The sequence below is a fragment of the Rousettus aegyptiacus genome, unplaced genomic scaffold (assembly GCF_014176215.1).
Source record: "Rousettus aegyptiacus isolate mRouAeg1 unplaced genomic scaffold, mRouAeg1.p scaffold_m13_p_19, whole genome shotgun sequence".
Classification (NCBI taxonomy): domain Eukaryota; kingdom Metazoa; phylum Chordata; class Mammalia; order Chiroptera; family Pteropodidae; genus Rousettus; species Rousettus aegyptiacus.
The window spans coordinates 2,118,455-2,144,832 of record NW_023416294.1 but is presented as its reverse complement, the minus strand read 5'-3'; the positions used below and the strand labels follow the sequence as shown (position 1 = coordinate 2,144,832).

General features: G+C 33.7%; 1 protein-coding gene across 10 annotated transcripts in view; it reads right to left on the bottom strand.

Annotated features, from left to right (window-relative positions):
* Nucleotides 1-26,378, bottom strand: part of LOC107502042 (lysine-specific demethylase 6A) — a 185,351-nt gene that overhangs the window by 86,219 nt on the left and 72,754 nt on the right. For 9 of the 10 annotated variants that reach the window (XM_036235681.1, XM_036235678.1, XM_036235677.1 and 6 more), the window contains 2 exons: nt 5,597-5,651; nt 3,131-3,165 (listed from right to left, as the gene is read on the bottom strand). The exons of the other annotated variant lie outside the window; for it this stretch is intronic. In XM_036235681.1, the coding sequence (XP_036091574.1) occupies nt 3,131-3,165; nt 5,597-5,651 (90 nt within the window). The remainder of the gene's footprint in view (nt 1-3,130; nt 3,166-5,596; nt 5,652-26,378) is intronic. 10 annotated transcript variants of the gene reach the window in all.

Sequence of the window (26,378 nt, the reverse complement as noted above, 5' to 3'; positions counted from 1 at the left end):
CCAATAATGTTCAGATGAAATGGAAAAATCTCCTCTGCCCCATAGAATTCAACCAAAATAATGTTCCACGACGCCCCAAACCCAAAGTGACAAATATTGTATTTAAATGGGTCCACAACTGAAAACCTTTTAATTATGAAAAATCTAGGCTCAACTGTTTAACCAGTAAAAATTACCAAACATTAAAAAAAAAGAATATTTAACACAAACTTTTTCAAAGAACACAAAATAAGGTAACATTTCCAAAAACCTTTGTGAAACAAGTATCATGATTCCAGAATCTTCAAATAGTATAAAAAGTAAAAACCAATCTTTTTCATAAAGTAGTACTTGTATTTAGTCTTTGCCTACTCTCCCATACACTTTAAATCATGTCTAGATTATTTATAACACCTATTATGTAAATGTATGTAAATGGCTGTTATACTGTATTGTTTAGAGAATAAGGACGAAAAATAGCCTTCACATGTTCAGTACATACAAAATGATTTCAGAAAAAACTACATAACACATGAAAACAACTATGTAACTCTTTCAAGAATACTTTCAATCTGCAGTTGGTTGAATTATCTGGGCTGACTGTATAAACCACAATATATCTCAAGAATCACCAGCCTGGACTGCAATTTTAAAAGATCAACGTCAACTTTCAGTTCTAGACAAGATGTAGCAAACACACTTTTCTTCCATTTCCCTCATTAAATACAACTAAAGTCATTCAACATTACATATAAAAGAAACATGAGCTTCCTCAAGATAAAATGAACCAGTTACTAATCTTTGGACTCAAGGAACAATATAGCAGTATGTTCCACTGGTTGGTTTTGCTGTTGTTTATTGTGGTTGGGGTTTTTGTTTGTTGTTTTCTTCACTTTTGTTTAGTTTTGCCTTGTCTATTCCTGAGTTGTGGAGATGCCACAATTGGAAATGCCAACAGGTGCAAAGAAATATAAAAACAACCTCAATAATAGACTCATCTCTATAGTTAAAAGATCAGGAAAGTGACAGCCAAGGTACACAGATAACTTTTAGACAGTAAGTTCCCTACTCCAGCAAATACTATGTGGCTCCACTTTCACATTCATCATACACATACAATAAAACAGAATTCAATTATATATACAGATTTTGCCAACATCAATTTCACAGTTGTTATGTAGTATAATTTTATAAACTATAACCACTTTAAAAAATTGTCTGTTCCACACTTGTGTCTTCCTGTGAATTAATAATTATTTTAAATAGTTTTAAAAAATTAGTGTAACCCATGAGAATAGAAAAAAATCCTGTTTATTTAAAAAACTTCAGAAACTCAAATAATTAACCATTTTTGACAATTAATAATCCTAGAAAATTTCAGAAACTGTAATTATCAGGTGGCTGAATGATGAGACTTTAAGGAAATGAGAAAATCAAGTGTTTATAAATAAGAACTTTCATTTACTGGTTAAAATTAGGGGGGAAAAAGACCTACATAAAATAAAACTATTTAAAAACTATTTTTAAATTATAAGAATTTTTCGAACCGAATTTTCTTGGATTATTAAGAAAAAGACAGTCACTGAGATTTAGAATTCTTATAGGTCTCATATGAAATATATGACCCATTTTTCCCTCTCTGAGAATACTCAGTTCAGAGTTGATGCCCCACTCAGTCATAACAGCATCAACTACAATTCCAAATGGAAAAATTCAAATGGAAAAATTCTATAGCTTCCTTTATTATTAAGGTTTAAAATTCATACTTTCCTTATTTGAGAAATGCAATGCAATTAAGATAGTTTTACTATCCTAAATATACAAATGGCCATAATAAATTACACTTAAAACCATTTTCCCAAATCAAAGTATTTTTAAAAATTTTTTCTAAAATAAAGTTAAAGAAAAATTTTTAAAAAATACAAATTAAAAAAATTGAAAAAAAAAACTATTGAAAAAACTTTATATATATGAGGTTCAGTCTGAAAGGTCAAAATTTTTATCTGAGAATCATATAAGAAGACTGCAAATTGTCAACATGCACCTCATAAACAGAAAATCTGCCAATGCAGGTTCATCCTACCTTGAGAATGAGTATGGGAAATTGTGGTGTGTGCATGTGAATGAGAAGGTGGCAGCGGTGACAGGTTACAAAAATCTGATGCTAATATTTGATGCTTATAAAAATCTGATGCTGATGGCAACTACATGAGCTGAGTTAGGCAACTAGCCACAACTATCTTACGATACCCATTTATAACATAAATAAAGGAAGATGACAGCATTTTTCTTCTTTGGGGTATAATTTTGCGTAACATCTATCCCACCCTGTTCCTTCACACTTGAACTAAAAACAAAAGGATAGACCTCACAAATTTTTATTATAAAAAGTGTTTTTTCTCTGAAAATATTCTATTAAATGTAACATCTCATATCAAAATAATAAATGTTCATTCAGCTAACTCATATTAAGGTTAAACCCTACATGATTTTTTTTCAGTCTTCTGTAAACTTCCTGATTTTCTACTGCAGGCTCTAACTATGGTTTTTAATTCAATAAACAAAATCTGCCATTTAAAAATATTCTAAAATTACTTTGAAATAGTTTGAAAAACCTATTTTGAAGTAATGATCTGCTATCAAAGGATGACTACACTGTATTACAAATAATAAGATGTTTTAAAAATATTTCAATACTAGAGGAAAACAAAAGAAACTATACAGTGCCTTAGTATAGACAAATACTTTTAAAAGAAAACTAGATTTTACTATTAGGATGGTAAAAAACAAGTGTAGTCATTTCACAGCACACAGATGGCTGACTCATGGTTAGAAACACACATACTAATCAATAGTTGCTACTTTATAGCAAGCAGTGTTAGAGGATTTATTAAATCACAGGAAATTAAAGGTAAATACAAAAACTATACTCATATTAAATACAAATCTATACACCTCCGTTGCTCTTATATAATTTTATCACTAAGTAAAATTTCAAACATATTTAATGAGGATTAAAATATTAAATATATTTAGTAGTATTTACCCAAAACTCAATTACATTTACTGACATTTGACTTATGTAATTTCATGTCAAGCATGGATGAGAAGTTTGTTGTTAGTTATTGTACCTGTAAGTTAAAACACTTACCTGGGTTTCATACAAGTGGGCAATATGAAACCGAACTACAAAGGATTATAAAAAAGAATGTTAACAAAACAGCTAAATTTAATGTAATAAACAAAAAAGATAATAAAACATAAAATATTGAAATTATACATTATAAATTTGATTGAGAAGTGCAATTTTTTATAAAATATACAAATAAATCTAGTAAATATTATGAGTATGCTAAAGTATTAAAACTTATTAAATATTTCATCTACTTATTTAATTCTAAATATTTGTCTAACTTTAAAAAAACATTAAAAATAAACAATAAAGAAGTTTCAAATCAGCAACATTAACCTTTTAAATGTATCTATCTTGACATATAATATTCAATACTGTCACCTTAAAAATATTTTAAGTTACTATTAATAAAACTTTTTTAAAAATATAGTTTGTTTATTAAAATTACTGGGGTGTCATATGTTAATAAAATTATATAGGTTTCATGTTTTTTCCTTTATAACAAATTTTGCATAAACAACATTTATGAAAAAATTCATGCATCAGGACAATATTACTGAAAACACACAGTGGAATGACTTCTTTCATTGGCTCTTCAGAATCAGAAGACAAGACTTTTTTTAAAAAAGAAGAAGAAATAAGTCAAACCACCTAAAAGGCAAGAGTAACCTATGTAATTTTATTAACCAATATCATTCTAATACATTTAACAAAAAAATAAAACAAGTATATCTGACAACTCATAGACAGAACATTTTTGTTTCTTTTTAGAAACACTTCCTGATGCCCAATCACCAGACAGGTATGAATGAGTAATCAAAATGGCTATTATTATTACAACTAAATTTTGGCTTACTTGAAATTTATTATCTGTCAATGACAAATGTGTTTTTTGTTTCATGTTAAATTCTAACTAGAAAAAATTTTCAAAATTATATGCAAAATATCTATGTACATGCGTTTTTTCCAAAAGTCTCACAATAGTCATGAAATTTCTCATATAGAATAAGCACACCAAAATGTCTCTTTTTCTCTCCCTCCCGACCCACACCTCTCTCATTCTTTCTCCATGAATAGCATTAAAGACAAAATTACTACCAGGAAGTATGAAAAAACTATCAATTCTTAAGCTCAGCTCTTAAAGATTCTGATTCGGTGAGCCTGTGCTACGTACAACATAAAGCTGTCCCAGTAAGTTCCCCAGCTTCTAGGAACTTCTCTATATCCCTACTAGAGAACACAGTACTAGGTACTCATAAATTTCTTTCCCTATAAAAGAGAAAAATTAGCCCCAAATTTTGTAATTAGCCCTACAATAAAACAACTTTTGATACAAAGTTATTGCCTAAATCAGGCTTACATCACAAGTAATTAGTTATGAAATGAAATTAAAGTATCTTCTTTAGAGAGGAGGAAAATACTAAACTGGATAATAAAACAAATGAGCAAAAACCAACTAATAACAACAAAAAGTTTCATATATATGAATGACCTGTTCATTTTCTTCCTATTCACTGACTGCATTTCCCATCCTGGTTCTCTACTGTAACAAATGCAATTAATAGAAATTTCATTTCTCTTTATTTTTGAAGAGAAACTAGATTATTGGTAAAAGCGACTGAGTGTGAAAAGATACACACAAAATCCCATTTTCCCATTATCATATCCAACTACTAAAGAAAACAAGGATGAAAAGGTCATAGCTAACTGGCACCCTAATACCCTATGAAATTCCCCCATATTTAGTTTCATGTCCCATGTCTAAGACCTCACAATCTCATTAAATATGTCACCTTTTGTCAGGTAAAAACCTATTTCTTTCTAAAACATATTTTGAAGGAAGAGCATAAATATACAGCTAGTGGAATGCTCACCATGAAAATTTTAATTATAGATGTAAATTGAAAGTATTGCAATAAAAATGTCTTGAAATTTAAATTCTATTCAGAAACATTTTTGGACAACATAGAAAGTTTCATAACACAAAAATCTTTTCAAAAGTATTAACTGTACACATACCCACCTTGCCAACTCCAAATGTAATAAGTATTTACTTAAATAAACTATATGTTTGTAATTTATTCATAAGTAAAAATATATTTTCCACTCTTTTTTAATTTTACTTTGAATACTTCTCAATTCAATAGTCATGGTCTACAGAATATGCACATCTTCAAATACATTTAAGAAAAAAAGTAATTTTTCCATTTAAAGAAACAGACACTATAGATACTTAAAACTACAGTGATATGTAGCAAACACAGGCAACCACTATGTGTTAAGAGTTCTGTGAGAAACTAGACATCTATAATTATCAAGTAACCATGCCGAAATCAACTGTCCTAAGAGTCTGAGTCATCTTATGCCTCCTGATGTTGTTCTCAATAACCAAGAAAGGGTATTCGTGGTCATGATTTAAAATGTCTTACAGATAGCCTATTCCTCAAAAAGACAAAAGAAAATATTGTATTTAGAAATACTTACTTTCAAAACTGGACAGAGTACAGGGATTACAGTCAATCAAAGCTAACTGAAAATGCTGGAAGAGAAAAGAAAAAATATTAACACACTAAATTTAGAGTGGCATAAAATACACTTTTGTATTTTAGGCTTTTAAGGTATAACATATAATAATGAAATCATGTTATTTAATGAAAATACAGTAGCCAAACAAATAAAATCATTTGAAATCCAGTGTAGAAATTTCAGTGTGACAAAGTTGTTTCCATGAAACTTTTACTTATCCTGTCCATTTTTATTAGGTGAAAAACTTTGAATATTTCAGTTAACTCAAGTTAACAAAAACTTATGTTCATAAAGGCTTAAATGAGATGTTTGATTAATTATTCATAAGTTCTCCCTTATCCACATTTGTATTTTCTGCAGTTGTATCCAAAATTGTAAAATGGGAAATTTCACAAATAAACAATTCCTAAATTTTAAGCAGCGTGCAGTTCTTTCTGAAGAGTGTATTGAAATCTGGCACTATCCTGGTCCATCCTGCTGGAGACATTAATCATCCCTTTCATCCAGTGTCTCCACCCTCCATAGGCTCCCCGCCCATTAGTAGTCAACTCAGTTATGAGATCACCTGACATGGTCCCACAGTGCTTGTGTCCCAGTTACTCTTATTTTACTCAATAATGACCCTAAAGCTCAGGAGTAGTGATGCTGGCAATTCAAATACACCAAGTATAAAGTTCTTACTTTAAATAAAATGGTGATGTTCCTGACTTTATACACACACACACACACACACACGCGCGCGTGCGCGCGCACACACACACACACTGAGGTTGCTAAGATACACAGTAAGGATGAATCTTCTATCTCGGAAATTATGGAGAAAGAGTAAGAAGTTCATGCAAATTTTGCTACTGCATCTCAAAATACAAAAGTTATGGCCACAGCACACACATGCTTAGTGACGATAGAAAAGGCGTTCAATTTGTGGGTGAACACATGCACAGAAAACATGCTCCAACAGAAGGCAATATCTTGGACCAAAAAGTACTGATCCCATACAAAGACTTCAAGAAGAGATTCTCTGAAACAAGTGACACCAAGTCATTTACTGCAAGGGATGGTTGCACAGATCTAGGAGCAGGTTTGGAATGAAAAACAAAAGGTTGCTTCTGCCAAGAAAGAAGCCATTGCCCCATTTCTAGCAGAACTGAAGAAGATTATTAAGCAGGAAGATACCATCTGAAAGGAAGGCCTCCAACCACCCATTCCATAGCCTGTTAGGAACCAGGCACACAGCAGGGGTCAAGCGAGCTGAGCTTCATCTGTATTTACAGCCACTCTCCAGCACAAGCATCACAGCCTTAGCTCCACCTCAGATCATCAGGCATTAGATCATCATAGGAGCACCAGTCACTAGTGCCAAAAAGGTTGGGGACTGCTGCTCTGAAGCAAGCCCTCCACTGCAATGTAATGAACTCTTCAGTAAGAAGATGCTCAATAGAACCTATGATCATAACAGTGCAAAGGAGGAACTAAAGTATAAAACATGGAAGGACAGATTAACTCTGCTACTATGTGACAACCGGGACATAGACTTAAATTGAAGCATAGTGTAGAGAGTGAAGATTACATGAAATCTTTCTGAAAAACAAAACCCAAAAATCTCAGAAAGCATGAGTGACAACCATTTTTTCTTTATGCAATTGATTTTATCAATGCTGCTTCTTTGAAGGACTGGAATTTAAATTATTATTAACAGATAATGTCCTTGGCCATCTGAATCTGCATGGTATGAAAATAAATGTGTTGAGGTTGTCCAGTTAAAAATCTGCATAAAACTTTTTCAGTCCTTCACATATACATATTCTCAAATGCTGATAAAAAATACAACTGACCCTTAAACAATGAAGACCTGAACTTTGTGAGTCCACTAAAACTCAGATTGTGAAAAATCGATATAAGTGGAACAGAAAAATTAAAATTACATTGTTCAAAATTAAATTGTATTTTGAGACATTTAAAAACTGTAACCCTACATATATATCAAACAACCCATGTTCTAAATCATCTATATAATATGGCTGTCTTCTTAAAATATATATAAATTGTGTATGAAATATGTAGTCATTCATGAAATATTAAAACATATTAGCTCTACTTCTACATCAAATGAGTCTACACAGAATGTAAATATAACTATGTCTATAGACAGATACATGTGCAAAATATATATTTCACATATATCTAATATATAAAATAAAATTACTGAGTTACTAATATTCAGTTATATAATATATAACATAATGTAACATATAAAGTAATGTGTATTTTACATTATAAATATATAAACATATAACGTAATATATAATATATAAGATATATATTTCATATATAACACACATAACTCATTCATGTATTTACCTGTCTACAGGCAGAGTCATTACTAAAAACACAAGTCATATTAAAAGATGAAAACAGTAATAATTACTAAAAGCAATGAATAACATTGGACTTCATTAAACAATCATCAGTTATATAAACAAATGGAGAAGACAAGAGGCATTTGAATTTTTTAAGTAAAACAGAAAATGAATAAAGCCCCTTTCAATTATTTCCATTAACCATTCATGTAAATGTGCATTCTATTTCCAGAGTCTCCTTTAATTTTTCAACAATTAATCAACAATGGTCACATTAAGTAACAAATTATTCAAAAGGAACTAAAAAATATTCTTCTCTACAAAACATATATAAAATTTTGGTAGACATATTGATATTTAATGTTAACATTGCCAAGCTGTTCATAATATAGTCCAAATACTACCTCTTTAGTGAAAGAAAATCTTCTGGTTTTAAGAACTATGTTTCTATGTAGAACCAATGTGGAATCATTGACTATATACCCATTATTAATCAACTAGCCTCAAATAACAAAACTAATGTGTGCTACCTGATATTATAACAGAAGTATGGTTACAGAAAGTATTATTAGATGGTAGAAAAACTACAGGTGGTACAAACAGGCCTGTTAAGCCCCTACATTATCTACAGGCCAACCATGTAAACAAAATGGTGCTTGGAAAACTAGATATCCACTTAAAAATGAATGAAGTTGAACCCTTATTTTACATGATATCTAAACATTAATCCAAAAATGGATTAGGGACGTAAACATAAGAACTAACTAAAGCTAGAAAATTCTAAGAAGACAGAGGGAAAAAGACAATATTGGATTTGGCAGCGATTTCTCAAATATGATACCAGGGGTGAAAACAACAAAAGAAAAAATAAAATGAGATCTAAAAATTTAAAAAATTTTGTGCAAAGGAAACAAGATAGTAAAAAGAAAATCTACAGACTGGGAGAAAATATTTGCAAATAAAAAATCTAATGAATTACTACTATCCAGAGTATATAAAGAACTCCTACTGCTCAACAAGAAAACAAAGAACCCTATTCAAAAGCAGGCAAAAGATTTATGTAGACAATTCTCCAAAGAGTGTAAACTAATGGCCAATAAACACATAAAAAGATGCTCAAAACTAATTATTTGAAAATGCAAATTAAGATCCTACTGTAATGTCAACATATTCCAGTTATTATAAAAAATGAAAAAAAAACCCTGAACAAGCCCAATCCCATCTGATCCTCTGATCACGGAAGCTAAGCAGGGTGGGCCTGGTTAGTACTTGGATGGGAGATCACCTAGGAAGACTGGGTGTTGTATGTGTAAAAAAAAAAAGAAAGAAGAAGAAAAAGAAGTGTTGGAAATATGTGAAGAGTCTGGAAACCCTGTGCATTGCTGGTGAGAATGTAAAATGTGCATACATTGTGAAAAACTACCAATCCTCACAAAGTTAAAATCATTAGTTTTTTCCTTTTCTTGGGTTTTTGTCTTTGCAAATAAAAAATCTAATGAATTACTACTATCCAGAGTATCTAGTCTTTGCTTTTTCCCTTCTTTAAAAAGCTTTCATTTAGACCCTAAAAAAATACAAATAGATGATAGACAGACACACGGATGGATGGATAAATGGACGGACGGATGGATGCATGGATCAATCACGCAATTTAGCAATTACATTCCTAGGTAAATCTTCAAAAAACTGGAAGGAAGACAGATACTTGTAAATAAATGTTCACAGCAGCTTTATTCATAATCAACAACAATTAAAAAAACTCAAATGTCTATTAAGAGACGAACAGATAAACTGTATTACATACACATAAAGGAATACTATGCAGCATAAAAGGAAATCACATTCTAGTATCTGCTAGGAATGTAGATGAACCATAAAAATATTATGCTAATTGAAAAAAAGCAGACATATAAGAAAAAATATGATTTCAATTATAGTCAAAATCATAAAACCTAAGTAGAAGAGAGGGTATGGTACCTGGGGGTGGAGGAAAACAGAAATGGAAAGTTGTTAAATGGGTATACAGTTTTTATATGTGATGATGAGAATTTGGGGAAATGGGCAGTGCTAACAGTTGTACAACATAATTATGAATATACTTAATGCCACTGAATGCTATGGACATTTAAAAGGTTAAAATAATATTATGTAAGGTATTTTTTAGCACTATAAAAATAATACAGTACTTGAGAAAAAATTTAGGCTCACCTATAGGTGGTGCATTTTAAAAACATAAAGTTTAAAACAATTTTTGAAATGGATAAACTACTAACATAAATTTGGTCATTCCAATGCAAAAACTTTTTTCAGATACTAAATACTGACTGGAAGCCAATAATGTATGATGAAAACACTAAGGAAACAATGCTCAAAAAAAAATCCTGGTTGTTATTATATTATAGTTATAAATAATACCATGAAGGAAACTGTTTCATTGATGTATGGGAATTCTGTGCAGTATTTCTTGAAACTCCGTATAATTTCACTAAAAATTAAAAGTTAATAATAAACTAAAACTGGGAAAAAATTATTTATTCAGAAAAGAACCAACATTTGGACACTATGACTACTACTTTTATTTTCCTGTTCATGAGTATGGCAAAATGGTTTTAAAACAAGTGTGCTGTTAAAAGAAAATAATATTAATTATTAATTAAGTGCTTTCTTCTACATAGCAGCCAACAGTTAATACTTTATACTGTACCATATTTTAAGTCTAATTTATCTTGGAAGCCCCTTATTACAATCTATTGTGAGACAATAGACTCTTCCTGAATAAGTTATCAAAGAAAATAAACCAAATTCAAAATAAATGACAGTATTTCAATGAGAGTATTTCAATAATATTATTGTAGTAAAACCCACAAAAGCTAAGAGCTGTGTATAATTCAAATTACTCAGTCTACATTTAATCTGTCAGTATTCTAGATAGTACAGTGAAACCTGTCTGGAGGAGTAAAAACTTTGAAACCATTAGGAAAACTACTGGTTTACTGTTCCAAACGCAAGACAACATAAAACATCAAATATTTTCAAAGAGCAAAAATCTTGCATCCTGACATCAAAGCTTGACAACAACAAAAAAGACAACAAATGCAAATATAAACAGGTAGAAATATATCAAATTAAAAAAGCTTCTGCAAAGAGCAAAGGAAACCACCAACAAAATAAAAAAGCAACATGGCAAATGAGGAAAAAAATTACAAATCATATCTCATGAGGGTTAACAGTCAATACATAAAAAGCTCATTACCTCAGCAGCAAAAAAATTAATAAATAAAGAGTTGCTTTCAAAAAAGAAGGTCCAGATAGATATTTTTTAAAAGAGGACATACGGATAACTAACAGGTAAAAATTAGAGGTACTGAACATGAACTATTAGAGAAACACAAATCAAAACCACAATGGGTATCACTTCATACCTGTTAAAATGGCTATTACTAAAAATAAAAGAAAAAAACAGCAAGTATTGCTGAGGATGAAGGGAAACGGAACCTTTGTATACTGTTGATGAAAATGTGAACTGGTGAAGCCACTATGAAAACATTCTAGAGGTTTCTCAAAATTAAAAACTCAACTACCACATAATTCAGCAATTCCACTACTAGGTATTTATTCAAAGAAAACAAATATAACTAACTCAAAAAAAAAAATGTACCCCCATGATAATAGTAGCAATATTTACATTAGACTTATCTGGAAGCAACCTAAGTGTCCACTGATGAACAAATGCCTAAAGGAAACATGATATACATGGAATATTATGAAATATTATTAATCCATAAAAAGGAAATTTTACCATTTACGACATATAGATAAACCTTGAAGGCATTAAGCTACTTGAAATTAGTAATAAGGGAGACAAAAACCTCATGATCAATCTCACTTACACATGGAATCTATGGAATCTAAATTTTTAAAAAATTTAAATGCAAAGACTTTTTTTTAAAAGACACCAAGCTCACAGGTATAGAGGAACAGATGCAGGGCAGATGTGGCAAGATAGATGATATAAATCCTTGGACTATAATGTAGAGCATGACAACTATAAGTTAATAATATTATATACGAAAGTTGCTAAGAGTAGCTCTTTAAAGCTCTCATTACAAGAAAAAAACTATGACTACAGATAATAACCACACTTAGATGATAAACATTTTGCAATATACATGAATACAGATTCACTATTATAAACCTGAAACTAATATATGAAAACTATCTCTCATTTAAAAACTAGGGGGAGACATGAAGAATTTGGTTTGTTTCAGAATATTTTACATGGTGAATAGCCACTAAAAAATGAATGAAATATAGAACTCAAAAGGCAAGTGTGCATTTATTTCCATTGTACAGGGTGTGTTCTCTTACAGAAATCCAAAACAGCAGAACAAGAATATAAGATGGACCTACTAAAAGTTGTCTAGAATACCTAGGATATGTTCCATCACCAAAGGAGTAAAGTCAAATAAACACATGGTCAGTCACAGAAACAATTCTGTTTTGTCTCCTACAATGATATATTTGTTTTCTGCTTTAAAATACATACAACCTTCCTGCTCTGTTCATTAATCACAGTAAAAGTAGCTTCGATTTCGTACCAGCAACCTAAAAACAATACCAAAAACCCATAAATATTGCTATTTATAGTATCTGAATCACAAACTTCAAAACAAAAAATAATTTCAGAGTTTAATTTCTAAAACGACATACTTTCCACTAGTAAAGCTATTTTATAGTCTTGCCTAGCTTCTGATTCTAACTCTGCCAGCCATGTGATAAGTTCACTATTAACCTATAAGAAGGATTATTTGCTTTCCTTTTTTTCACCAATATATGTTGTTATTTTAAGTATTCAAAAAGAGATGCAAAATGAAAAAATCCCACTATACTTTAAAACCATAAACAAGAGTTTATAGAAAAACTAATAATGGAAAAATTAATGAAAATCACACACACAAAACCAGTCACATTATAAAAACTAAAATTCACTACCAAAAAAACCCCAGTAAACATTATAACACTAAAGATTATGAGATTGAAATTAAATACCTCATGCTTTCATTTTCAATATATATAATTCTCATTATATGGTTATCCCAAAACCTCAAGTTAATTGACTAAACTACAGAAAAGAATCATGTTTCTCACGTTTCACATATTTAAAGGATTACTGTATTACTACAAAAGGAAACTGCATTATCTCTAACGAGATGTTCACAATGTAATCCCATCCAAATACTCCTGTCATAAAGTATATTCCAACCACTATTCAGTAAGAGCATTATTTAAAAGTGAAAAGTTCTGATCTCCTTTTACCCAAAGTATCCTGAGAATGTATTTTCTCCATTTCTTCATTTCTTCTTGCCTGTCTAGAAAATATCAATTAAAATATTTTTAAAGCAGAAAATCAATTATTTGGGGGCAAAGTATATTTTAAGCTAACAGAAACACATACTCATTATTTGCCCCCAAATATTCTAGTGATGTTGAGTCTTCTTATAAAAAATTGACTTCAGGTAATTAAGCCTAGAAACCAAACACTGCAAGAACATTATTGAAAGACAGCATCAACATGTTTACGTGGAAATACAAAGAAGGGATATGAATGCCACATGCCAATTATACTACAAAATGAAGTATTCAAGGACTACTAGAAAAACAGCAAATAAAACAAGCAGCATTTTCTCACTCTAATCTGATAAACACATACTAATTAAGTAGCAATTATTAATATATATAAAATTGACACCAACAGTGATATAAAAAATTACTTCCAGAATAACTGTTATCAACGGGTACTGTAAATGAATCCATAATGAATTAAACTGCCATTAGTATTTCCGACTTGAATTTCTAGTAAAATTATAGTCTGAATGCACAGTAACAGGAAACCACCCTCGGGTAAAGCAAAGCATGCTTAATTCATCAAAATAAACAAGAGGCTTAGTGATGCACTAAAATCCATAAACTGCATGAAAAGTTAAAATCCAGATAATCATCTTTATTATAAATCACTAAAAGAATGATAAACCTGCTAACATATGACGAGGAAGAAGGGTATCATGAAAATATTTTACCTATAAAATTAACTTAAAGAATTTTGCACCAACTATTTCAGTTATAAAGCTAGATACTCTAGCTTTTCTAAGTTTATTCAGGTAACATTGGTTACCACATTTATATAAGGTTCATGTGTACATTACAATTTGATATCTACATATTCTATTGTGTAATAATCACTCAGAATCCAGTTTCCATCCACTACCATATATTTGATTCACTTAGCTCCCTGAAACCCTTCAGACTTCCTTTTTATCTTATATTTAACTATATTGCAGTTAATAATTTTTCACTTCCAAAAAAGATATCATACAACGAAGGATATTTTTCAACAGTGAACACAATCAGGAAGCCCCACCAAAAAGTTACACATTTTGTTAAAACATAAGAACAACATGATGGGCATACATTAAAACTGGGAAATGTTCTCCCAAATATAATCATATGTTAAATATAGAAAAACTTGAATTCATTTCTTCGAATCACAAAAAGGTAATCTGACTTCAATTAAAAGCTGTAATTACATTACTTAGGATAAATTCTTAAAAACTGAAATTGAACAGCACTTAAAGAGCATTTTCCCAATCCTTTACTACTTCCCTTCCCAGCATTTGTCATCAGTTTGGATCAAAAAAAAAAAAAACAAAAACAAAAACATAACATTGTAAGACTTTTTCTCAGTCTGGATGTTCTGTTGACCTCTTAACTGGCGCAGTGGGAAGGAATCCAAAAAAAACCACACAAGACTACCTTTCAAACCTGGAACCTTCTTAGGTAACAGCAGAGAGGGGCCCCAGAGTACCCCTCCAGCTCACTGCTTTGCATATGGTGAACTTGAGTGAGTTTTTCTTGGGATTCTGGATCTCCCCTTTTTTAAGAAAGAAGGCCCTGACTTTATTTTAGCTGTTATTAAGGAAGAAAGAAAACAACAACAAGACACTAAGAGATAAAGCTTGAGGTAACTCAGGGGCAGAAGGAAAAAAGAAGCAGGTGGCCGGTTTCTATTTGGGGTAAACTTTTCAATTGTACTGACTTACTGAGAGTCTGAACAAAACCTTTTTTGCTGCACACATAAAAGTGTAAACACTTTTGGCTCCGAAGATAAGGGCCACTTACTCCTTCCCACTCAATTTTTGGGTATTCTTAGGTGACCAAGAATCCACGTGGAGGTGTCTGAGGGTACCTCTCAAAACGAGCAGGGCCCCATAGGGAATTCCAACACAACTGTAATTAAATAACTGACTGGTCTGGGGACGCACACACAAAAGCTGGTTACCTAGCGCTCTGAGTTCTCACAGTTGGATTAGACAGCTGGGGAGAAAAACCGAGACAGTAAGAAGGTTGAAGCAACTCGGGAGGTGGCAGCTCATCCCACAAGCAGCACACTTCAACTACACGATCCCTAGAAATTTGTTTGAATTCTGCCCATCTCGAAGAAGGAGGAGGAGGAGGGGGAGGAGGAGGAGAAGGAGGAGGAGGAGGAGGAGGAGGAAGAGGAGGAGGAGGAGGAGGAGGAGGAGGAGGAGGAGGAGGAAGAAGAAGAAGAAGAAGAAGAAGAAGAAGAAGAAGAAGACGACGACGACTAAAATTAACGTGGGAAATCATGCCTCCAAGACCAACAAGCCCCAAAACTTCTCACTTCGACTGCCAAGTAAAAGCCTCTGAAACGGAGCTCGGGGATACTCTCTTCTCTTTTGGAAGTTAGGAAACTTTTAGAGACGGTCTGAATTAAGAAGGCTTCTGAAGCGCACCATTTTTCCTTCTTCTCCAAATGCCCGCTGTACCCTTTACTTACTTCATGTCCAGACTTAACTCTCCTTTCCTCCTCCCCCTCCTCTGTCTTCTACACTTCTCCGCAGATCCCTACTGACCTCAGAATAGAAAAACAGACCAAAAGAGACAAGAAGAAAAAAAAACAAACACAGAAATTTTGGCAGCTCCCTTTAGAGCAAAACCAGTCAGTCTCAGGACAGTAAGAGCCAGCCACAACTTACTCTCCTCGTTTTCGGACAGAACTACAGAATCTAACGAAACATTTCACCGACCCTCTCTAGGACCCTGATGGGTTCTCGATTCAATTTAACTGTTAGAATATATGATCCTGGTTATTCTGACCTATTCCAATTAACATACCTACTAGTTTCTGGGAGCAAAGCCACAGAATGAGAAAATAAGCTTTATTGGGAAACTGCTGAGGAGGACTTTCTAAAACACAGAGAAGGACACTGGAAAAAATTCAGTGAACTGGCCTTCTGCCTTTACCAAGCCATACCTAAGGTTCTTCCTCAGAAAATGGACTGGACCAAGGTCCAGTGATGTAAAAAACAGCCTGAGGAAGCCGTGCTTGATTTCTTTGAATGTTCTGGGGGAAAAAAAATGTCAAACAATATCCACCAGGTGTGTTTCCCGGTAGTTTCAAGGGTTATCAAAATGATCCTTCACTAAATTCAGCATTTGGGAAAATGACATGAAGAGTCTGTAACTCTGATTAAGCAGCGTAAATTAAACTGGTCAGCACGCACACTGATGAACTGGCATTTCTGCTGATCAGCTACTTAAAACTATTCAAAAGAGAGAAAATCATAAACCTGCCTAAATCATGAACTTACAGCTTCAGCAATTAAACAGTGAGGTCAGAACTTCCCATTAGGTCTTTTTTAGACAAGGGGAGAGAGGAGTCTGTTCTAATTACAAAAGGTCAGGTCACCTTAAGAAGGATTGTAGAAAACTGAAATGGGCTTTAGAAGCAAGCACTGGGCTGCTCCCAGGACTCTGTGAGGGCCTTTCTCTTCTCCTTACTAATAATACCTCAGGAGAAATTGAAATTACAATAAAAGAGGAAGCTCCAAAGGCCCTTGTACATACCGGAGCTATTTTACTCATTCTTAACCCTACCCAATTAAGTTGCCCTCTCCCTCAGTCTAAGCTTCTGCACAAATGGTGGGGACATCTAATCCACCAAATGTCTGTTCCCTTCCAGCTACGGAATGTTACAGAGCATCATGTATTTTCATCAGTCGTATCTGCCCCAGACCAGTAGACAAAGGTGAGACTCTTGAAACCTATGACACCCAAATAGCCTTTTCCCAGAAGGGAGAATCAGATACTGAACCAACTGGGTAAACAATGACTTTAAAGAAAACTCCACAAGAGGAAACTAATCTTGAGACTGACTTGATGTATGTTACAGACTTTCCAGTGCAACTTTGTGCCTTTTCTAGTCACCAATAATATCCTTTTTATGCACAAGCTGGAACCAAGCCCATTTTACAAGATTACTTTTTAAAGGGGGCTTATAATTCCACGTACGAGCCCCTTCTAGGTCTGGTCCTACCCTTCCAGTAAAGAAAACCAGTGGGAAAGGATGGAGATTTGTACAGGATCTTATAGCTATAAATAAAATAGTTACTCCAAGACATCCTGTGGTTCCAAACACACATAGCCTATTATCAGCTGTTCCTCTGGACTGACAGTCTTTTTTGGTGATAGATTTATGTAAGTGCCTTCTCACTATTCCTGTAAAAAGAGAAAGGGAGAGGGAGGGGCAGAGGTAGATGCAGAGGGTAGAGGAAGGGAGAGAAAGACTGAGAGACAGGAAATGCCTCTGCTGCACCTGGAGAGAGCACAAGTTTACTTGGACAGTAATGCCTCAGGGATACACAGAGAATCTTACTTATTTTTCTCAGACACGACGGGCTCATTTGAACAATATTAAATTTCCCAGAAATTCTAGTCTAACCCAATATGTGGGTGATTTACTTTTAGGCTTCTAGGATATATTAGACTCCCAAGTAATAGCTACCTATAATAGCTACCGTAAAGGGACACAGGGTCTCAAAGAATTCTGTTTACCCCAAGTAAAATACCTTGGTTATCTAATACCTAAACTGGGCAACTAATTAACCCTGAAAGACTCAAAGGACTCTTACCCTTTCCTCTTCCAAGAGCTAGGAAACAAAAAAAAAGCAGCTAAGAGGGTTCTAAGTCTGACTGGGCGCTGTCACAACTGGGTTCCAGATTCATGGCCCGGCCTCCATATATCTCTCTATAAATCAGATCAACCTGATCCAATTCAATGGAACCCCAAAGGGAAACAAGCTGAAGAAGCTCTAGAGGAAGTATTATTTAAAGTTGCCACTTTAAACTGTCTTCCTTTTTATATGTGAAAATAAAGAAAATGCTTTAGGAGTTTTAACTCAAAAGCATAGAGATCATCATAGACCTGTATAAGACATTATGGTCAGCCATTAAAGACCCCACATGACAGCCATCTCTGCTATAGCCGTGTAATGCAAACAAACAAAAAAATATTTAAAGGCACTTCTGTGCGTCTTAGCAAGTACTCCTGCTTTCTGTGCCTAATATTACTTTAGTCTGATGTAACACAATGAAGATACCCAAGATCGTGTTCTGCTTACTTGACCACCTTATTCTTCCTAGAAATGATTTACATGGAAACACCAATTGATAACACTGACTTAATTTGGTTTACTGATGGATCTTCTCTGGAAGATGAACCAGGACATTTCCAAGTGAGATAGATATGCAATAACCTCCACGGTGGGCAAAACTGATAGTTCTTGGTCACCGGAATAAGAGGTCCCCAACAAGCTAAATTAATTGCTCTAATTCGAGCTTGTCAATTGGCCAAAGATCGAATAGCCAACATTTACGCTGATGATCACCATGCCACCGGTGCAGCTCACGACTTTACAATGTTGTGGAAACAGCAAGGCTTCTTCTTCCTGTCCTCAAGGTAGCCCATAAAGCATGGAAAACAGAGGCTGCAGAACTATTAGATGTCATACAGTAACTGAAACAACTGGAAACTGTCAAGATTCCAGGACCTTCTAAAGCTGCCACGGAAGAAAAACAACAGCAGACACAACAGCCACAACTTAGATGAATCTACAGCTAGGCAAACAGCAATAAGCAACCAAAATTATCCAGATCTGAGAATGTTTCTTGCTCCCTATTACCAACAGACAGCTGCAGAAAAAGAAAAGAGGATATAGCAACAAAAAGGGCGAACCTTTGACGCAGACAGACCCAGTCAGAAACCAATCTCACCTGTAGGGGCTCGATTGCCTATACCTTCAACATCTCCACGAGCAAACACATCGGGGTCCTGAAAAGATGATTTCATGTTTCCCAGTAAACAATATTACTGGAAACCTTCTCCTATTGTAGCTCATAAAGTATATAGCAGATGCTCTATCTTTCCAAAACGTAACCCTGGAAAATCGCTCCATGGGTCCCAAGGATATCGTCACTTCTTTTACGTCCATCTCAGGTATGGTAATTGGATTTTTCCAAAGGAAAAAGGATACAAATATGCGTTAGTTATGACTTGAATGTTTTCTCACTAGCTTGAGGGATTCCCTTGCAGGACAGCAGCAGCCTTAATGGTAGGCAAATGATTATAGGGGGAAAAAAAATCCCAATTGAGGAATTCCCTCTGAGCTACACAGTGACCGAGGGACTCGTTTCGCTGGGCAAATAATGCAACCCATCTGTAACATTTGGCCTATTCTACAGCATTTTCACCGTGCTTATTCACCCCTGTTCTCTGGATTGGTGGAAAGTACAAATGGTATAATTAAAACTAAACTTGGTAAATTTCTAGGACCTTTTACTCTACCCTGGCTATACTACTTCTCAGAAACCTAAGATCTACTCTTTTTGGTAAACACAGCCCTTCTCCTAATGAAACAGTCTCCAGTCAGACTGGATGAAGGGACATATGAACCAACCTTAGTAAAAGGAGACGTTGTACGTTGTCAAGGACTTATCAACTGATAAGTGAGTAACTGATTAATTTCACAGAGTGCTCCTGGGAGACAAAGACTTCAAAGACCACTACTCACAACCAGGAGACTGGGTCTGTTGGAAGAGACATCAATTAAAGACACTCTCCAACGTTGAAGTAAGGGACCTTATCAGGTGCCTAACCACAAATGGACATCTAGCCTCTGCCCAAAGCGGACACCAAAGGACTCTTCAAAGATGAGAAGCTGTCGACGCTAGAGGCAGATGGCTATCCTGAGACATCAACAACGCCAGTAGACCTACAAATTGATGGTGAACTTAAAAATCATTTGTTTGATTGTCTTTACTTACCTGCCTGATAGTAATCAATCATAATAATAGTCATACTTGTTCTTTGGGCTCTTCTCAAACCGAGTCCTTATACAGCCCAACGGTTAATACAATTGCTAAAGATGTATTAGGTAACCTTTGTGTTATCGGTAATATTCTTTTTATGTCTTCTCTTTTGAAATTTTGAAGGAAATGTTACTGAAGAAGGAAGGAAAGGGATGTGTGCTTTTTTGAGAAGTTAAAAGGAAGTGGTTTGTCCTAATATGTTGGTTATTTGTGAATGAGTAAAAAGAGACAGAATAAGACCAAAGGAAGTTGTAGGCCGTCAGCAGGAAAGAAATCTTGAAAAGGAATTTTACATGTAAACACTAGAACCCAACTATGGAAACGTGCCTACCCCCTAACCTAAAAGAGACTACTAACTAAATTAACTCAGATGGGAGCTGAAGTGGATATGGAGGGAAAACAGTAAAAAGTAAAAAGCTCTCTATAATGGCTGCAGAGGCACAGGAAACTTACTTATGAAACTCTTACTGTCCTCCTGGCTTCTAAATATTTTACAGCCTTGGCCCTCAATAAACCTTAAAGTTACACTTCCCAAGCATGCAATTAGCGGGGACTGGATTAATAATGAATGACACTTGAATACTTCCAACGGGAAGTAGGTGGACCATAATCACCACCACCACCACCACCACCACCACCACCACCACCACCCATCAACACCACCAACACAACATTATCATCATCACTGCAAGAGCATAATACAACAACAGTAAATGGGTACCCACCGCATGGCAGACTGTGAAAGACAATGAGGTGTATGGTGTGCCCTCAAACTGTAAGTAAATGTTATACCAGATGCAAAGTACAGAAAAGAGAAACAGACAGCAAAATTGGAACACGATGTAGTGTTCAGGTTCGATGTATTCCTCACTTTTTTTTTCTTAATAAATACCCATAAGACCTGACTGCCTCCCATTTACCTGCCTTTCTCTTTTGAGAAAGACTTGAACTGGATTTCAATTCATCCATGTTACAGTCTTGCCACATCCCAAGTGTTCCACCTTTTCTGCAAGACAAATGATGACACTAAGACTTCCTAGGAATGGGCCTTCCTAGCACCATGGGACCGACGACATTATACGATCGAGAGGCTGGTCATAAATGCATTCTTCAAACTGATTTACAACCAAAAGAGGAAAGTTTGGGTGAAAAAAACGGTCACATGCTAAACCTCACAAGCCCAAGGAAAGCCTGTCCACTGAGATTTTGCATCCTAGCAATTGTCATCAGTTTGGTTCAAAGAAACTCATATAAATTTTTTTTTAACCCATTAAAAATAAAAACAGCATCACTTGTTTTATTTTAGATAAAAGATGAATGCTTTACAATCACTTAGTCATTTCTGTCTACCTACTCTGGCGTGACTAGTTTCTCCATAAATATTTTCACAATTATAAAAGGTTAGAATCATATTACATTCTGTGAGTAGCATTCTAAATTATGAAACACGTGGGCGTGTGTATATATACGTATACATACATATGCAAATAATTTTCAATAAGTGAGTGAAAACACTGAATAAAAGAAAGGCTCTTCAATAAATGGTGCTGAGAAAACAGAAAAAGCCACATGTACAAGAACACCACCAGACTGCTGTACGTCACTATACACAAAAATTAACTCTAAATAGATCAAGGACCTGAATATAAGACCTGAAACAATAAATTGCATAGAAGAACCATCAACAAACAAAAATGCAACCATCTGAATGGGAGAAGGTATTTGCAAACAATGCCTCTGATAAGCCCTAATATCCAACTATACAAAGAACTCAACAATAAACAACAACAAACAAAAATCGATTACAATGGGCGGAGGACCTGAACAGACACTTCTCCCAAGACATACAAATGGCCAGCAGATGTACAAAATGATGCTCAGCCTCACCAGCTATTCGGGAAATGCAAATCAAAACCACAATGAGATACTTACCTTACACCTGTTACATCAGCTGTAATGACAGGACTAGTGATAAGTGTTGGAGAGGTTGTGGAGAAAAAGGAACCCTCACACACTGCTCGTGGGAATATAAACTGGGACAGCTACTGTGGAAAACGGTACAGAGATTCCTCAAAAAATTAAGCATAGAATTATCATGTGACTGAGCATTCCCTCTTTTGGGTATCTACCCAAAGAATTTAAAAACATTTATCTTTGAACATATATGCACCTGATGTTCATTGCAGCATTATTTACGGTGGCCATAACATGGAAACAACTGAAGTTGTCCTTCGACAGATGACTGGATAAAGAAGGTGTGGTATATATACACACAATGGAGTATTACTCAGTCATAAGAAAAGATGAAACGCTGACATTTGCGACAACATGGATTGATCTTGAGATTATCATGACAAGAGAAATAAATCAGACAGAAAAGCTGAGAACCAGATGATTTATATGTTGGATGACAACATATGTTATCCAGCAATATGTTGGGTAAAACTGAAAGGAAGATATGAACAAGGCAAACAGAGACTGTTGGACATGAATGATACTTTAGTGACCAGAGATAAGGAGGAGGAGGAGATGAATAAGAGTAAAGGGGGTCAAATATAGTGTGACAGAGATTTAACTTTGGATGTTGAATACAGAATGCAATATACTTTTTATGTAGGTAAGGACCATATGATTTCACTCATAGTGCAATATAAAACTTAAAGCAACTAACAAACAAGGCCAACAGAGATTCATTATTATAGACAAAGTTATTAGTTTACTGAAGGGGGATGAGAGAGGTAGATAAGGTTACACATAAGCTGATGGAAGGAGATTTAACTTTGAGTAATGCAACACAATGCAATGATCATATAATGTATTACAGAATGACTGTAATACTCTAAAAATGTATATAATTTTATCAACCGATGTCACACTAATAAATTTAACTTTTAAAAAAGTTACATGTGTAAAAGTTACTGTTTAGAATAGTTGCTTAAATGAATAATTTATAAATATTTGTAATTCTTTTTTCAATCTTCATTTTTCATATTAAAATGCAAACTATATCACCTTAATTAACAATAAAAATAATGGGATTATGGTTTCTACATTTTAAAATATTTTGTTTCACTTGTGTGGAATTTATTTTATTTTACAATACAATAAAACATAGATATGTTCGAAGTTTAAAAAACTGCAACTAGTGAGGTATGTAAGGTATGCGAGGTATGTGATTAGTGTAAGCAAAAAAAATAATAATAATACAGAGAATAATAGCCTCTTATGCAAAGTTGCTTCTATCCCTACTACACAACTTGTTTTCAATTTAAGGTATTTTTTATTTTTGAATTACATTAGAAATACAATATTATATTTGTTTCAGGTGTACAACATAGTGAATAGATGTTTATAATTTTGAAAGTGATGACACCAGTAAAGTTGCTACCCACCTGACACCATACATAGTTGTTATATTACTAATTATATTCTTTATGCTATACTTTATATCCCATGACTATTTTATAAATAACAGTGTGTACTTCTTAATCCTTCTTCTTTTTTACCCAACCCTAATGCCCTTCTCATTTGTCAACCCTCAAAATGTTCTCTATTTCAGTTTATTTGTTTTATTCTGTTCCTTAGAGTTCACATGTAAGTGAAATCACACAGCCTTTGTCTTTGTCGTACTTACTCTACTCAGCACAATAACCTCTAGGTCTATCCATTGTACATATGTACCACTTCTTTATCCATTCATCCATATCTATATCTCTATATCTTGGCTACTGTAAATAATGCTGTACCTACTGAGGTCACTCAGATGGGGAGACAGAGCAACCCCACTCAAAGTACAGAAACAAACACAGGGAGGCAGCCAAAATGGGGAGACAAAGATACATATTACCTATGAAGGAACAAAACAAAGCTCCAGAAAAAAGAACTAAATAAAATGGACACAAGCAATCTACCAGATGCTGAGTTCAATACACTGGTTATAATGAACTTAGGGGAAGAATAAATATTCTCAGTGAGACCATCAATAAACTGATAAAAAACAAATTATATATGGAAAACCACAACAACAAAAGACTAGTCAAAAAAGGAGAGTACAACATCTGAAATAAAGAATATATTAGAGGGACTCAACAGATTAGATGAAGCAGAGGATTGAATCAGCAATTTAGAAGATAAAGTAGAAGAAAACATCCAAATGGAACAGTAGTATAAAAAAATAATTTAAAAAAATTGAAATAGTATAAAGCTCTCTGGTACAACATCAAGTATAAAAACATTCTCATCATAGAGGTACCAGAAAAAAAAGGAAAAAGATTAATAAATTAAGGACCTATTTGAAATAATGACAGAAAACTCCCCTAATCTGGTAAAGGAAATAGACATACAGGAAGTGCAGAGTTCTAAACAAGCCCACACACCAAGACACATCCTAATATGTCAAAGCTTAAAGACCAAAATTTAAATGCAGCAAGAGAAAAGCTATTACAAGGGATCGCCCATAAGACTGTTAGCCAGTTTCTTAGCAGAAACTTTGCAGGCTTGAAGGAACTGGCAAAGTGATAAGAACTGAGGACCTACAACCAAGATTACTTTATCCAGCAAAGTTATTTAGAATCAAAGGACAGATGAGGGGCTTTCTCAGTCAAGAAAAACCCAGTATTATAAATGTTGGGAGGACTTCTTTAAAAGGAAGAAAAATATATGTATCAAAAATGTAAATAAAGAATGGCAATAACTACATATCTATCAATGAGTACTTCTAATGAAAAAGAATTAAATGCTCCAATCAAAACACAGCGTGGCTGAACAATTAAGAAAAGAAGACCAATTCATTGACCGCCTACAAAAGACTCACTTCAGGTTAAAGGACAACTACAGAAGGAAAATACAAGAATGGAAAATGATATTTCATGACAAACTTAGAGGGTATGTGCTGAGTCGAGTAAGTCAAATGGAGAAAGACAAATTCCATATGATTTTCACTTACACATAAAATCTAAAGAACAAAGTAAACAACAATAAAAAAGCAGAAACATACTGATAAAGAGAACTCATTAAGGGTTACCAGACGAGGAGAGGATTAGGGAGATGGGTCAGTGCAAAAGGGGGAGGAGATTTATAAGTACTAACTGGTGGTTACTAAACAGTCATTAATACTGTATTAACTATGTATGGTGTCAGAAGGGCACTAGATTTACTGGAGTGATCATTTTGTGAGACATACAAACATCTAAGCACTATGTTGTATACCTGAAACTAATATAATATTGCATATCAAATATAATTGATATATAAAAAATATTACAACAGTTCAAAGTGCTATTTCTAGTGAATGCACATTATTTTCACACAATCATAAAGTTGAAAGATTCTATGTCAAATCATCATTTAAGACTAGCACCACCTGTATTATCAGTGTCATTCACATTAAAAATAATAATGTAAAATCTTATTATTATACAGTTAAGAGTCAATACAATGTACCCTGGGAAATTATCTGAAAGAAAAAAACAACAAAAATATTAGTAGAAATGTTACTCTAGAATGGAATAGTTTATATGTAATTTATCTTCTTCACTAACTAATTGCCACCAGCCAATAAACACAAAATTTCATTTGTCAGATACCTGAAGACCATATGATTAAAAATAGGCTAAGAACTGACATTACATTTCTGAGATTTGAATATACTCTGTGATGGAAAATAGAATTTAATACACTATACATAGAACCCTGCAATTAGAAGAATTTCAGATAACAGGGAAAAAAAAAAAAACAAAACCGAAAGTCCTATAAAAATAAACAGTATAGTTCTGCCAGTCATTTTCATATACATTAATTATGTACTACATTCATTTTATAAAGTAGGTATAGCTGTTACAATACAAAGATAAAATACTGGGCTCCTTAACAAGGGTCACGTTTAGTTAAAAGGTGGTGACAAATTTTAAAACCAAATCTGCTACCTCAATGGCTGTTATACTAAAAGTGAATTAATCTGTATCTGAGATGCACTTCACCTTTTTTTAGTAACAAATAAAACAGAAGGCCTTGGAAGCCATGGATATACAGAAAAAGAGTAGAATCTCCTATGAAAAGAATGTGGCTTAGCTATGGAGCTTCTCCAAAATGTGGCAGAGCTTTTGTCACGATATAATGAAAGATGAATGATCAGTGCTGACACTGCAGCTAAAAAA